The sequence below is a fragment of the Dermacentor variabilis genome, chromosome 2, assembly GCF_050947875.1.
Source record: "Dermacentor variabilis isolate Ectoservices chromosome 2, ASM5094787v1, whole genome shotgun sequence".
Lineage (NCBI taxonomy): Eukaryota > Metazoa > Arthropoda > Arachnida > Ixodida > Ixodidae > Dermacentor > Dermacentor variabilis.
The window spans coordinates 142,583,116-142,598,482 of record NC_134569.1 but is presented as its reverse complement, the minus strand read 5'-3'; the positions used below and the strand labels follow the sequence as shown (position 1 = coordinate 142,598,482).

The 15,367-nt window shown below is 42.6% G+C and overlaps 1 protein-coding gene across 1 annotated transcript in view; it reads right to left on the bottom strand.

Moving 5' to 3' along the window:
* The window catches only part of Rs1 (Dead-box helicase Rs1), a 42,120-nt gene extending 26,787 nt beyond the window's left edge, over window positions 1–15,333 (bottom strand). Inside the window, exons 1-9 of the mRNA XM_075682153.1 lie at window positions 15,182–15,333; window positions 13,864–14,007; window positions 9,931–10,003; window positions 8,305–8,381; window positions 6,021–6,119; window positions 5,025–5,130; window positions 3,847–4,020; window positions 2,438–2,588; window positions 1,439–1,538 (exon numbers count right to left, since the gene is read on the bottom strand). Coding sequence (XP_075538268.1) covers window positions 1,439–1,538; window positions 2,438–2,588; window positions 3,847–4,020; window positions 5,025–5,130; window positions 6,021–6,119; window positions 8,305–8,381; window positions 9,931–10,003; window positions 13,864–14,007; window positions 15,182–15,229 — 972 coding nt within the window. The 5' untranslated portion in view covers window positions 15,230–15,333. The remainder of the gene's footprint in view (window positions 1–1,438; window positions 1,539–2,437; window positions 2,589–3,846; window positions 4,021–5,024; window positions 5,131–6,020; window positions 6,120–8,304; window positions 8,382–9,930; window positions 10,004–13,863; window positions 14,008–15,181) is intronic.
* Between the last annotated feature and the right edge of the window lie 34 nt (window positions 15,334–15,367).

The following is a 15,367-nucleotide window of genomic DNA, read 5'->3' as shown; positions in this document are numbered from 1 at the left end:
CACTTGATTGCCGGCTACGTGCTACTTTTATGCTGCCCCAGTCGTCATGAGTGCTCCAGGCTCACTAATCGTTCAGCACTCGTTCGCAGCAGTGTTCAAGAGGGCTGCCATCCTCTACACCAAAGAAACAAATCACTGCGCAGCGGGCCGCAATTTCGATGTTTCTGAACGGGTGGTGCGAAAGTGGCGACTGCAGCGAAGCAAAATTTTCATTTGTGACAGCAAGTGAGAAATATTCCACATGCCGAAGTCTGGATGCTTTCTGGAGCTGTAGGCTAACTTGCGGCGTACGTCGCTGAAATGCTTGATCGGTCCCTGCCAGTAAAGTGCGACATGGTCATGAAACAAGCTTGGACCTTCGCCTTTTAAGGCCCTGCTCCACCATGAGTACAACGAGTGGCTGGCGGCAGAAGACCGCGAAATTACGCCAACCAGACCTGTCAAAAGAGCCTCCCTGATGGCTGCAGGTGGTTGGGTGCATTTGGCGTGCGCTGCTGTTAAACAAGATGTCATGATAGGTCGTTTGCCAATGTGAAATTTCACTGGATGACGACGCGCTGTGGGACTGCAGCAACGATGACGATGGCAGCACTAGTGAAGACAAGTAGTCCAGTGACCATGTCAACTACTAATAAATTTTCATTATCAAATGCGCCCTCGGATATGCTCCTTTTTTTTTTTCCCCCTGTGGAGACATGGGGGGGTCGACTTACAATCGTGTAAATACGGTATTCAAATCAAATCAAATATATTGCTGGCTGTGCAGGTGCGAACACGTTTCTTAGCATTTGTTTCTATACTGGGACGATCTTCTGCTGTATTTTGTTATGATTTCGTGCTGCTAGTGAAAATTCGCCTGTAAAGCGCATTTAGCCACTGAACGTGTAAACTTTGTGGGAAAACCAGCCTCTCATAGCAAGGGGCACAAGTTTGCAAACAACGCAGGTGCACTTTTTTTTTTTTTTTTTTTTGCAGCGCCACCCTTAATTCTGAGCTTGTTGCTTCACAGCAAGTGTGCTGAGTGACGACTGACAAAGGGTCAACTGCCTCCGAATTTACAGGCATTTGATGCGGTATAATAGGACACAGGCTGGCAAGGACAGCTAGTAGAATTACTAACTTTTCCAAGTTAACATGAGCCAAATACACAATGTTTTAGTTTAACGGCTTATTAGTATAGCTTTTTGACACTGACAGCGCAACTGCAATGTTCAAACATAACAAATTAACCCAACTTGCTAATAAATGCACACACATATCATTAGTCAATATTATATTCAATATTCGAAGCTAAGTATTCATATTCAAAAATTTTGATATTCGCACACCCCTAGAAAACAGAGAAAGCAATCTACTCAATGCCTCGTTGATACTCAAAGTAAAAGGTTTAAGGTGGGTAACAGTTTTGAGTTACCCCACACAAGACACTACTACTGACCTCCTCTGTCATGGTGGCTGAAAAGAGCATTGTTTGCCTTGTTGGAGCACACTGCCTGATAATCTCCTTCATCTGGGATGCAAAGGTTTCATCCAACATCCTAAAGAGAGACAATGAAATCAGAAACAAGAGATTGGTGCTTTATATGATGAACCAAAAAACAACAGGTGATTGGACAAGTTTGACTAACAGGAATGTGCAAGAACCTAAATATACCACAGTTAAGTGCCTTTACAGCAAAGCACTTGGGACCTACAATATCCTCCATTAAAGGGAAAATCAGACATCCACCCATTCATAGCAATTGCTACAAAGGAAACCCGTACGGGTTCCTTGAAAGAAAAGCCTAACAGTTGAAGAAAAATTCGTCCTGGTCCAGGACTCAAACCCGGGACCACCGCCTCTCCGGGGCAGTCACTCTACCATCTGAGCTAAGGCTAGCAGATGGCAGGGCGAAGTCGAATTTTTCGACAACACGAAGCAAAAGCAAGAGTTTGACATAATAGCTCTGCAGAAACCAGCAAGGTGGCATGATCTCGTAGCACAATGTTTGCCAGTACACATTTGCACTCACAGTCACTTTCTTTGGCACTTACTGGCACCCACTGAGACCCATGCTACTCACATCCATTTTCGCACACCAGCACTCACACTCACTGACAGTCACTTACATTCATGCCCATGTCCAGTCAACATCACAGTCCCTGAACTTCACTCTTACTAGTGATCACCGTCACTCATACCTGTTTGTACTCACGACTCACCGACACTCCTGTTCTAACTGACATCCACTCACACTCACTCACTAACACTTTGACTCGCGCCTGGGAAATGAGCGTGGAGTCCGGTGTGCTCGTGAATGGGTATGCCAACCTATGCCCACTAGCACTAGCATACCAGCAGACTAATCCTGACAAATTGGCAACTAGTGATGCCCAGAGTTTTAAATGATTGGAGAGATCTGGCAGTAACAAACAGATACGACTTTCAGCTTCTCACTTGTCAGCCTCGTCAAGGATGAGTACTTCAATGTTGCGGAGGTCAAAGCCTGGCGTGTTTTCCAGATGGTCAATAAGACGACCCGGGGTGGCAATAATGATGTCTGGCACCTTTCGCAGCGCAGCTTCCTGAGCCTTCAAGTCCAGGCCGCCTGCAATACGGCCACATTAAGACAACGGTGAGATTTAAGATAGTTCATGCATTCACTATTAACAGTGGGTCCATAGTACACCTCCACACAACAAAATGGGAAGCTATAAGGATGGCATAAGCATTCTACATTTTGTATTTAGCATTGCAAGCTTTGTACACAATGTGTAGCTGGCACAGCACGGTAACACTCAGGTTGCCTGCTTCAATCTGAACTTGCCGTTGCAAAAAATAAATGGTAAAGTTTAGTCTCATCTTACTCTGAGTATAATATACCAGTGATGATGTTTCTCTGCTTTGAGGCAAGTTGTCCATCTTGTCACTGTTAGGCCTAACTGAACAGACACCACCAATGCGGTAAAAGTTCTTTCATTTTCGTCTACAATGCAGTCCGCTTATAATGAAATCAAGAATAATGAAAACTCCAATCGTTATACTGTAACCGATCATCGCCACATATTGACTGCAGTAAAGAAAAGCTGCCGAATGTACCTTTGTAGCTCCAATACCAAATTAGCCTCTTTCACAAAAACAAATGGATGTTTAGAAAGTAGCCTGTTAAAAAAAATTTTTATTTATACCTCTAAACAGTGTACCAAGCGTTAGGCACAATGAAATAGTCAGAAATCTGCATTTGCTTTCGCATTAATTTCCCGTTCACAACCGCGGTGTTAATAGTGTACAGCTGCTACCCAAACACAGACGCCAATAATTTAGCATGCATTTGGCATCGACAACAGTGCACTTTGCCTGACCATCGGTTTGGTGTAAAAGAGCGGCTATGGTTAATCTTCATGTCACTGCCACTGCTGTCATCGCTTCCATCACAATACAGTTCTGGCTGTCTCAACAGCGTTCACTCCAGCAGAAGTCTCTTTACAGAACGAGGCAGCACTTTCTGCACTCTGGAACTCTTCCATCAAAGAACCACCTGCTTCATCATCAGTAGCCACATGCTCCCAGAGCTCAGCAATGTCAGAGGTTTCCACCGTGAATTGGACGTGTACAATTGAGAAAAAGCTTCCACAATCCATTCAAAACAGCAAAATTATCGCATATCCCTGGCTCTCAAATTTCAGTCAGGCAAACTGTATAAAGTATCAGCTGTAATGAATCCATAAAATTTGGGTGCCCTCAGAAACTGGACCTCAACAAGGCTGCACTGCATTGCACCAAGAAAATTGTGAAGAAATATCTGAAGCATTAGCTAGATGGACACAGATATAAACTTAGTTGTGAAAGTTGCAGGCAAGACCCACCGGCAGACAGCGTGATCATGATGTTGGTGAACTGGGCCAGCTGGAGGCTGACCTGGTAGACCTGCACAGCCAGCTCACGAGTGGGCACGATGACCAGCACACGGGTCATCACGTCCTGCTTGGGACGAAACAGTAGCCGCTCCAGCACGGGCAGCATGAAGGCTGCCGTCTTTCCTGCACAAAACATTGTCGTATGTCACATTCAGCTCTGGAGCAACTTTCAATAAATTTCTTTTAATTCATTTTCTTTTTTTCATTTGAATTCTTTCTTTTTATTTGATGGGGTTAAACGTCCCACGGTAACACAGAGGTTATTTGGATAAGTTTGACCCCCCAAAGTCCGTCAACATGAACATAAGACTCTGTACATCAGGAATATATTGACTTTTGCCATCATCAGAATACAGCAACAGAGCTGGAAAGTGAACCCAGGACAACTAGTGTCGCAGCAGAACAGCACAGCTACTGAACCACCACTGCAGGTAAAAGAACTGTCCAGATAAAACCACTGTGCAATGAAAAACTAGAACAGAACCTTACATGGGCACATAAATGAAGAAGCAAATTGTTCCATAATCTTCACAAAGCATGTGAAATCAAAGAGTTTAAACAAATGCCGTAAGAAACCCTTGTGTAAATGCACTGTAATCAAAAGCATAAAAAAAGAGCCTTCTGCCAACAGACATCCCCCTCATTAGCAATCTAATACCAGTGCCAAGCGGTCACTTTCGATAGCGATAGAGCTTGATCAAAATCAAATTTCTCAATTGCGAATGGTTATTTGTACAAGCTATGGAAGGGAGCCATTTGAGATCAATCAAGCAGTGAAGATTAACCCCCTCCCCCCAAAAAATGCATGATGCCCAAACACAATGGCCTAGCAAGATATGAGCCAACAAAGCATGCCAGTGCTACAACTCCTGAGAGCTAGTAATTCAAGGCAACAGAGAAAACAGCATGTTATACATTGACGAGATATCCTGTGCTCTTAGTTCTCTGCATTATCTTCACCTTCCAGTCAATTTTCTCTGTCAAGTTGAACAGAACAGCTCAGTTTCTGGCAAGCGATGCAAAAGCTGCGATCTGGATGACTAGCCTTGATATAGCAGTAAATGCTGCAAGGAACGCTACAAGTTGTGCTTGGAAGCTGTAGGGTTAATCTGCACAAAGCAGCTTACCTGTTCCTGTTGCAGCACATGCATAAATATCCCTGCCTAAGAGCGCCATTGGTATGGTTGATGACTGAATTGGTGTCGGGTAGACAAAGTTCATGGCAGTCAGTGCCTGGAATGATGAAAAGACGTGTTCACATTGGACTAAACAAGTACCATAGTTACCCAAATCTAATGCACACCTTTTTTCAGATGAAATGGGTTCGAAAATTGTCCATGCATTACAATCCCCTACGAAACTAAAACTGTGTTCAAGGCGTCGGCAACAGGTTACCGTCAGAGCCATCAGACGTTATGCATGACCCACTTTTGTGACTTTCTACCAGGCTAAGGTGAAGCCTGAACTAAATTAAATTGCACTTAATCCTAGAAGGTGGTAGACAATGTGATCAAGCAGACATGTCATTACGCTCTATTGACTTGCTGTTTCACCCATAGACCTGCCAAGCTTCAAATTTGAGAAACTCAAATTAAGGAACACTAAAAGCCTGGTAAACATTTAAATAATCCTTCAATTGCTCAACATGCTGACTGTTTATTAAGAATTTGTCGACATTTTTCTGCTGTGAACAAGCATTCTACTTTATGGTATCAGCCAGAATACTCTGCATCATAAACAGAAATATTCAAGGAGTTCATTTACGAAATACTAGGTACTCATGTAATGGCGTCCAAAATTACACCTGCCACTATACATTCGTTTTACCAAGTTGGGAGTCCATTCTGAGCAGTCAGTTTCCATACAGACAGACAAACAGCCAGGAATAAACCGTTCTTTTAAAGCCACCACCTCTAACAACATTCATACGATATAGAATGTATTCAACAGCAGTAAGTAGCCATAACAGTAGTGTTAGGCAACATGCAACAGCTCAACGTCCACGGGGGAAACCAGAAGCGCTATGACAGGCAATACATTTCTGTCAAAAGCACTGCTGTAGTGGCACCTAAAAAACTTCTTTGATGTCTCAATCCCCCATTTGATGATCAGTAATAGCATACCTTCAGTAAAGGTCTGGATAAGTTCATCTGCTGAAAGGAGGTGCCCTCATCACCAAAAAATGCCTGCGTTACATCTTCTGCTTCATCTTCTTCTCCATTCTGGAAAAGCAGCGGCAATTCACAAAAACGAAGTCATCAATAGTTAGTAGCACGACTGCATCACTGTCTCAAAGCCTGGGACACAGTCTTCACACAGATGCTTCTCTGCTAGCTTAAGAGCTATCTCTACCCACCCAAATGCTAATTTAAAGGGGCCATGACATGGTCCTCCAACCATTCTCTGTTTATCATTGTAATTGAGAGCAGAGGGACCAATATGTTCATACACAAGACAAAGCTGGGCTCCCAGCGTACATTTTAACTGGGCACTTTAACTTGGTATCACTGCCTCTAAGCCATTGACATTGCCATTGCCTCTAAACCATTGACACCGACCCCCATTTTGCCACGTGTTGTGTGACATTTTGTTACTGCGTTGACTGCTTCAAAACGGAAAGCATATCGGACGTCTTGCTTTGCACATTTGCACTGTTGAATTTTGCCCGGAATTTTTTCACTTGTGTGACAAAAGCAGCACAAAACAGAGAACGGCTCCAGAAGTTATCTCAGGCTGATCACCAAGACACACACACAAAAAAAAAAACTAAATAATGCATATCGACAATGACACCTCCTGGGTTCCTAAAATCACTTCTGGGGCTTGCAATACGCAAAAGCACGGCCTCCAAAATTGGCTTCTATTACTCTGAGGGAGGCATAGCTGGAGGCGCCAGTCATTTCATCTTGAGTTAGTATTGCTAGACTGCTATACAGTTCAAATGCAATATTAAAAACTTTGAATAGAAATTTTCAAACACCACACACACACATGCGCATAGAGAGAGAGACAAAGTCTTCACTTCAAATGAACACTACAGCATTCAAGCATTCAAGCATTCAATCATATTTCAGTCACAGTGTAGTATCAATCACTATGTAACAGCCCACAAAAACCAGGACGAATAGGATCCTTCCTATCCGTCTAAGATTGTGAGCGCTGTTATATGCTAAAATGATAAATCACCAACTCATCTAAATCACAGTTTTATCGTATAGTATCAGAAAGTATTTTGCATTCTGTGCACTCACGCCACCTTGAAATGTTGTCCAGTAATGCAAGGTGTCAAGTCTCATATGCGCATCAACAGCAGCCACACACGTTCATGCTTCACTGGATTGGGACCCTAAAGTTTGTACGCCTAACAGCACACAAAGGAACAAGCCCAATGAACAAGCTTGAGTCTCCAAAGAAGATGGCTAAGGTTAAGCTACAACTGCCAGAAGCAAGCCTCGTGAATTCATCTTCGTGTAGGCACAGTATAAGACCTGCCAGAACTTTGTCCTCAATATAACGAAATGTGTTTGTATGCCATTTTAATATAACGGAATTTCACTGCCGCCACAAAGTAATGCCGAGACAATAAATAGAAACTCCCACAGATGCAGATGGTCAAATTACAAGCGGCTGCTTGCAAACGCACCTCTCACACCTCTCAAAATCCCGTACCATGCCGCAAGAGCGGCTGCCGAAGTGGAGCCACATCATGTTCCGTATAAAGTCCAAGTGCAATAAGATCCTATCATGTCCCACGCACTGTGTGCTTTAGGTGTGAGTGAAAGTGTGCAAGGGTGAGACAAGAAAAATGGTGGCTTCACAGATGCAGCCTTCCCACACGAGGAAAGGGAAAGAGGGAGAGGGGAGCGAGCTCGTGGTAACATGACCAAGCATGTGCGAGGAGGAGGGTGAGGTGGAGTGGGGGGTGAGTTGACATTGCCAACTCCTAAATTGTTTTGTCATTCAAATTTGCTTTCTTCAATTACCCAATAATTCATCAAATTATGCGGCCCCTTTCCGTGTAAGAAAAACTGATCGGCGACTATACCTATTTGCATAAAAGGTCGAATTTCAATACAACAAAATTTCGATATAACAAAAGAACTTGCCGATTTTAACAACTTCAATATGTCGACGTTTATCCGTACTTATGTCAGCAATAAAATCCCGCATGTCATCCAAACAATTCACAGCTTGGTACCCAATTGTAACTGGCGTTATACTGAACAAGGTTGCATGTAACCCTTAATTAAGCCATATCCATCTGTTCCTGGCAAACTAACCAAAATAGAAATGTGCTTTCTTCAAATTCAAGTTTAAGAAGGCATTTACAAAACCTATAGAGTGATTAGCTCTTTCACAAAATCTAGGGCAAGAGATGTATTACAGGTGAACATTCTGAGCACATACCTCGACCCCTTCCACAGTGACTGCTTTCTGCTTTCCTCTGGAATCTTTTCCTTTCTTCTTTTTGGTCCTGAGCTTATCTGGCACCAAATGACAAACAGTTTAGAAATGGTTAATTCGACCAACATTACCCACTTAGCTCTCTAGTTTGCTGTCAAATCACTACAGCTTTCCAGATGCACTTATAGTTTCAAACATTAATACAGACAAGTGTAGTTCAGTGCACAAACACAAGGCTTGCTACCATTATAGTTTAGCATCAACAGCAACACCTAAGTGTCATGTAGCTGTACTGAAAGACACAGCAGAACTACAAAAGTGAAATGGACTTTTTTTAATTTGCCTCAGAGACAGAGATGATTAGGTTTGCATTTTCAACAAGCTCTTGGACAAATGTGCATTGCACTTCTTTGACAAACATACCCAAAGCATAGATGGGAGAAAAGTAAGAAGTTGTCAGAGGTGTTGGCAGTGAGCTTAGTAGCTTGTCAGATTAAGAAAAGGACAAGGCCGATATGGAAGCTGAAACCACAGGCCAACTACGTAAGGTCAAATATGGGTCCCGAAAATTAGTTTTTCAAAACTCAATCCCTCATCTAGCTTAATACAGCTACTATGCCGACTGTTGGGCGTGTTGGCATTGAAACTTCTGGGTGTAAATGAAGAGTAAGACATCTGAGCGTAACTGAAGATACAGACACCACAGTACACATACTGTGTCTCTTTTCTGCATCTCGTTCTCAAGTACTGCAAAAATCTAAAAATTTAGAAACAGCTATGTTTCAGTAATGTATAAGTGGAGCCTTATATCAGAGCAGATAGACAATGAAAATAGCTGGGGTGACATAGCTGTAACTACACTTAGTAGCACTTCAAGAACATGCACAAACACAACGAGTACTTGTCATATTCGTGTGTGCACCTTCATCTTGAAGTGTACTTTTGAAGTCCTATTAAGCATAGTTACTACGAAGGAAGTCTGTCAATTTGGATTTGCAGTGCTCAGTAAAAGCTGTTTAACATGCAGCAACTGGAGAAAAACAATTGCTGCTGCCACTCACGTCGAAGAGCAATTTTCATTGAAAGCTTTTAACATGCATCAACGATGGCACAATTTGTCACAGCGACATTGAAAGTCGGCCCCTGCTTTTGAAATAAGCACACCTGTATAGCTAAAATAAAACAACACCAGTCAAATATATTAATTAATTTATTTATTTAACATTACAATAAGTATTGCATGCTCTGTGGTCTTCAGAAGCTGTGCCTTTAGGGTTGCTCAGTCTGCAACTACGAAGACACCTCCACAACATGTCTCAAAAGAAACCTTGGCAGAAAAGTAGCCACTCTGATGGCGTTTGCTGTCACCCCACCCAAAATTGTGCCAATCACTGTGACACAGCACAAACAACTAGCCAGAACCTAGTCTTGGGAAGCTGCAATGGTTGAGGCGGTCGCGGAGAAATTAAAATCACTCTGGTTGCTGAGTGTAAATAGTGCCACGTGAAACAGCTTTAATATGACAGCATGAAAAATGGCTGCTATACACATCATTAATGCTCAAATACCAAGACATATGTTCAAAGTAGGAATTCAAGCAGGTTAAGAAGTCAAGATAATGAAGCTAACCTTTGACAAGTTCCTCCTCTTCCTCTCCTTCTCCATTTCTTTGCGAGTCTGTAGTGTCTTCTGCATTCTTTGACTGAAAATGTAAACATTCTAACAATTAGAAATACACGAAATGTTAAAATGCACAAAAAGAAATGTTTCTATGCAAAGAGAGAAAGAGAAAAGGGTGAGCCACCACACGACCTCTAAATAAGATCTATATTTTAGAGATAAGGCTTCTCTTCCCTTTATTACATAAGAATTTATATTATTAGGAATGAAAGTGCATGCAATTATGGAGACATGCCTCCTTAGTGAATCAAAAATGAGAAAGCCAAAACACAAAATTTTGTTCGCAACGAGGTGCATGCAAAACGCCTCGCAGGAAGGAAGTGCACAAACAAAAAAGATAAACAACTTCAGAGTGCATGCTGTTCATTTCAGCTGAACACTCCTCCCACATATGCAAGAAAACAGAGAGTGAAGGAGGAGACAGATGATCCCTACGTCTCGACGCAGTATAGACTGGTCTGTTCAACTTGATGCTCAGTTCATGGCACCGGTACATACGATGGCAAAGCAACGCACACGTGGTGCCAAAGGCAATGTAACAGCACACTGCATGCAACTTCAATCAAGTAAAAAGATAGCATTGGCCGCGTGACAGGCTTGGTCGAACCACTCAGTGACTCAGCAGCAGGTGTGGCTGCTGCTTCTGTGCAATGTGAACTTCCAGCTTGTGTTTGCCATCTACAGGCCAACAAAAACGAAAGTTTGGGCTGCGTAGCAAGCCAAGCCTCAGATAGTGTAGATATAGAGATGCATCTGTGCAAAATTTTATGTTTAAATTGCAAGCAGAGGTGTCCGGAAAAGCCTGCAAAAATGGAAAGCTTTGGTATCAAATATCGCTGTTACCACTCACGTTTTATAACGTTTTATGTGATAGACTATGACAGAACTCAGACTAAGTATTACTTCAAGTGGGGGGAAAAGTTTGCCTGATACAGTGCTTTATGCGATTTTCCCCTTGTCTGTCTAGAAGAACAGAAATAATGATAACAGAATTGCTTTCTCGACCGTAGTTAGTTAAATGCAGCAACATAATCCAGCACCTATGGCAAGTACTGGTTTTCTAAAAAAACGTTTTATACGTGATAAACTACGACAGAACCTCCCCCAGGCTAATCTTTCTTTCAAAAAAAAGTTGGGGGAAAAGTTTGCCGATACAGTGCTTTATACGATTTTTCCCTTGTCTTTCTAGAGCAAAAAAAGGCTAATAACAACAGAATTGCTTTCTCAACCAACTAAATCTTAAAGGGCCCCTCACCAGGTCTGACCATTTTGCGCTGACAAGCGCAGAGCATACACTGTGTGATAATGATCATGTCTGCAAAGTATTACATTGCTATGCACCACAGAAAGATCTGAAATTTCAAGCCGAACACCATTTTCCCTTCTCCTGGAGGCCGCCGTGCTCCAAGCCGGAGGATGGCGCACACGTGCTAGTGCGCCTACGTATGGATGCTTGCACTGTGACGTCGCTAGTGGCGACGCATGACTTTGAAAATTATTCAAGGCAAAATCTGTTATTTGTGTAATATGTTGCTTGAATAGACAAATTAAAGCTTAGACAAATAATAAAACCCACAAACCGAATGTCTGCACGTTTTTGTTTTACTTCGCACCGCAGCAAGAGAGATGCACTTCTGTTTCATCTGCTTGTTCCCACGTCGTGCAGTCGCACGCGCAGACATCAAAACTGTCATTTTCTACCATGTTCCAGCGCTCTGTGATCTGCTTGTGTCTGCCTCAGTGTTCGTGTAACATTTATTTATACCGCTAGTCAGGTGTCCTCGTGCACAGCATGCAAAATCGTGGGCTGCGCGAAACGAGACAATCACAACAGCTTGCGCACAAAGCCATCAACGGAAGTGCGTCACGCCGAAAAAAAAAAATAAAGGCGGGGCCTGTGACACATGTGTCACGCGATCCTCGAGGTCCGGTTTAAGAGAACACATGGAAGGAAATTCGCTTGCAGAGGCTAGAGGGGACGAGTAGAGAGAGTGTCTCACTTGGCAGTGGACCTCGCCCCCTGAAATCATGAGTTCACGGCACTGAAATATTTCTATCTTGGCTATTAATGAGCCAATTTTAAAATTTTCTTGCGACAGAACGCTTCCTAAAGGACAGGCAACAACTTCCAGTGTATAACCAAAATTTGCTATGGGGCCTTGTAAGGGGCCCTTTAAAGGGACACTAAAGGCAAATATTAAGTCAAGCTACAGTGATCGAGTAATGCTCAAGAGCGTCTAATAGTAATTGCGAAATTGAGGTAAACGCAGGACACGATCAGCGACTCCCCCGGGACGTTCAAGTACTAGCCAGATGACAAAGGCACTCATTATAATTCTGGCGCTAGTACTCAACCACTCATAATAAAAAGATAATTATGTTGCATTATAAGAACTAAGAGGTTTTACCTTTGCCAACAATACTAGCAGTTTAAAGGTTTTCTTTTCAATCGATTCTGCGGCATGTGCACTTTCGAGTTTCAGTAGTTTCATTATCGCGCAGTGCTACGCTGGTTTTGCTGGCTCGCTAAACTCAGACAAACTGCAAGTAGCAGAGAATGCCACGTGCCATGTGATGTCGCGGGTTGCCCGAACGGTCCACGCGACTCGACCAAGAGCAGCTGCAGCGGTAAATCCCAACGCTCTGTCTTCGCCAAGTTTTTCCATGGGCGTGCGTGTGCATTTTGTGCAAAAAAAAATGTAGCGATGTGTAAGAGGCCCCATTTTACTCACTGACAGAAATAAAGGGCAGTGACGGCGCATGCAACGTCGTCACTCCCCGCACTGGGGTGAATGATTTCAATTGTGCTGACGGTACACAGACCGTTCAAATGCAATTTTATCTTAATGTTTTATTTTTTTCTTGGTATAAAACAAGCACTGCGAGGTTTTTGGAATGGTATTTTAGCAATCCACATTCTCTTAATATTTGCCTTTAGTGTCTTTTTAAAAATGTTTGTATATTGATATCTTCATCTTCTAATCCAACACGGATATTCAAGAAAAACAAACTTAAGATATATAATACAATATTCCTAATTTCTAAAGAAAATGGAATGAAAAGTTTTGTGAAGTCTGCTTGGCAGCAAAACTATTGCTTCCATTATTTGGTACACATAATGCCGCTAACAACTAGATGTTGGGTGAATAAGGAAGCTTGTATATGAGGGACAAAGGAAAATACAATCATACCTGGTGCGCCATGTAAATGACAGTAATGAAAAAAGAAACAGCACGCCCCCAGGTGCATGTAAAAGAACACAGTGCTCATCGAAGGAGCAAATGGCAATAATAAAGCACCACACATCATTTTGGAGGAATCCAAACATGGTGACAGTGGCCAAATTAATTGCTTTGCCTAAATTGAGAAAGTTAATTTGTAGGCTGCCTAAGATAAGACATGCTTACTCAAATGCAGACAACTATTGTGCACAAGTGATTTTCATGAATTTATTCAGGAATTGGATCATCTAACTATCGTGGTTCTCCTGCACCAGAGCACTCTGAAAGAGTATTCTTTCTCCCTGTAGACAAGAACTATCGCTGTCTCTTATAGTATATGAATGAAATGAATACTCGACAACTTCGAACAGCCAATTCTCAAGTCGAATAGCAAAGGCTCTTTAATTCATATTTGAAATCTCGAATATTCGCACACCCCTACTACATATACGAAAGGAATAACAGCTTTTGGTTTGGCTTTATTTAACAGAGTGAATGGAAATTACTTCAATTGTCCCACAAAGATAAATGGCTTCAGATACAAACAGCACCCTTTTCAATAGCAATATAAAGCAGTGGTCTACTAATAACAAATTATTTTTAGCCCCTTGTGAGCAGCACATCAACTATGGTAAACAAGACTACAAAAAAATAATCATACCTTGCGTTTCTCGATTGCCCTTGATATTTTCTCATCTATCTTCACCGTCTTCTTCTTCTTGACCAGCTTTGTCAAGTCACTCCACGTGTCATGAAAGTATTCAGCAGCAGTGTCCACAAAATGAAAGTCCGACGAAAAGGTGCACTACAAAACAGACAGACAGAACTGGTTATCAATGCAAACGCACTTTAATGCACATTTCAGCAGGGTTTCTAAAAAAAGATCTTCTCGGAGCAATAAGATTCCTACCGACGTGACAACTCTGTAGGTTACTGCATAATAAAATCAATGCATATGAAGCCCACAGCTTGCAAGAAATGGCAGGTTTTTCCCTATGAAATGCTGCAAGAAATGCCTCATACTGAAAACACCACTAATCGCCACACAAAGAACCGAGTATTTGCCACTATAAGTACTGTGCAGCGCTTGTCAGGTGGTCAGTGTGTGCTAGTTGTATAAAAGTGGCTTGCTACAAGAAACCATGTCCAGTTCAGTTGGGTGTGTGACGGAACGAAGACAAACTTGCAATCATAGGAAACTTACCACCGGCCAGTAATAAGACAGCATCCGTTTGTTTAAATGTGCTAAGGCCCCCCACGAGCCAAGAACACTGTCAATGAATTCGGAATTATCACAATACGCGGAAAAATAGACAGTAAAAGAAAGATTCGTTGACGCTAAGCCGGATTTCCACGACGCGTCACGGCTGCGTTCATCCTTCAAAAGCTCATGCAGCGTGAATGCTTTAATATCAGGCATTCCGGCAGTAACATCTGAATCGTAAGTTCACTCAGGACAGGAGCAAAAACGACCATAAAGCGCCGTCGGTTCTAAATATTTTGAGAACGTTGAACATGAGATGAATCCGCCATTCCGCGCAATTTCAGCACATGTGTCTCAGCACGCAGCATCTAATATGTTCATCGTACATTACTATTGCAGAATTCCGTTCCGAATCACACGCTCCGCTCCTGTGCTTCACGTTTCATTGCCAACCACAGACTTGATGCACAGTAACGCAGAGACGCATCTACAGTAGCGTTTACAAATTCGTCAGCTAAAATCAGTAAACTTCTTTGGGCTGGGCTCTGGTCTCGAAAAGCTGGCCAGATACCACAACGCCAACTTTAACACATAAATGTAAGGTACCTGGCTGTTATGAAACACAAAAAAAAATGTCACTAAAATTTCACATCACAAGCGCGACGAATTGACGGTGAGAATTTACAACGCCGCTGCATCTGATTCCCAGATTTGAGGAATTGCACGTCACTTGCAGATGTTTGACGCACAAGACAAGCGTCGCGGGTTCCATTACCTCGTCCTCGCTGTCACTTTTGTCAGACACATCAAGTTCTTCAGTCATTTTTCAATTCCGCAAGACACTGCGCGCACAGTCGACGCACACGTGCGCTGCTGATGCGAAACGATGCAGTAGAAGGTTAGCGGTAGTAATTAACAGATGCAATGGTAGCTGCCATTAGCTATCGGTAGACTATAGTGA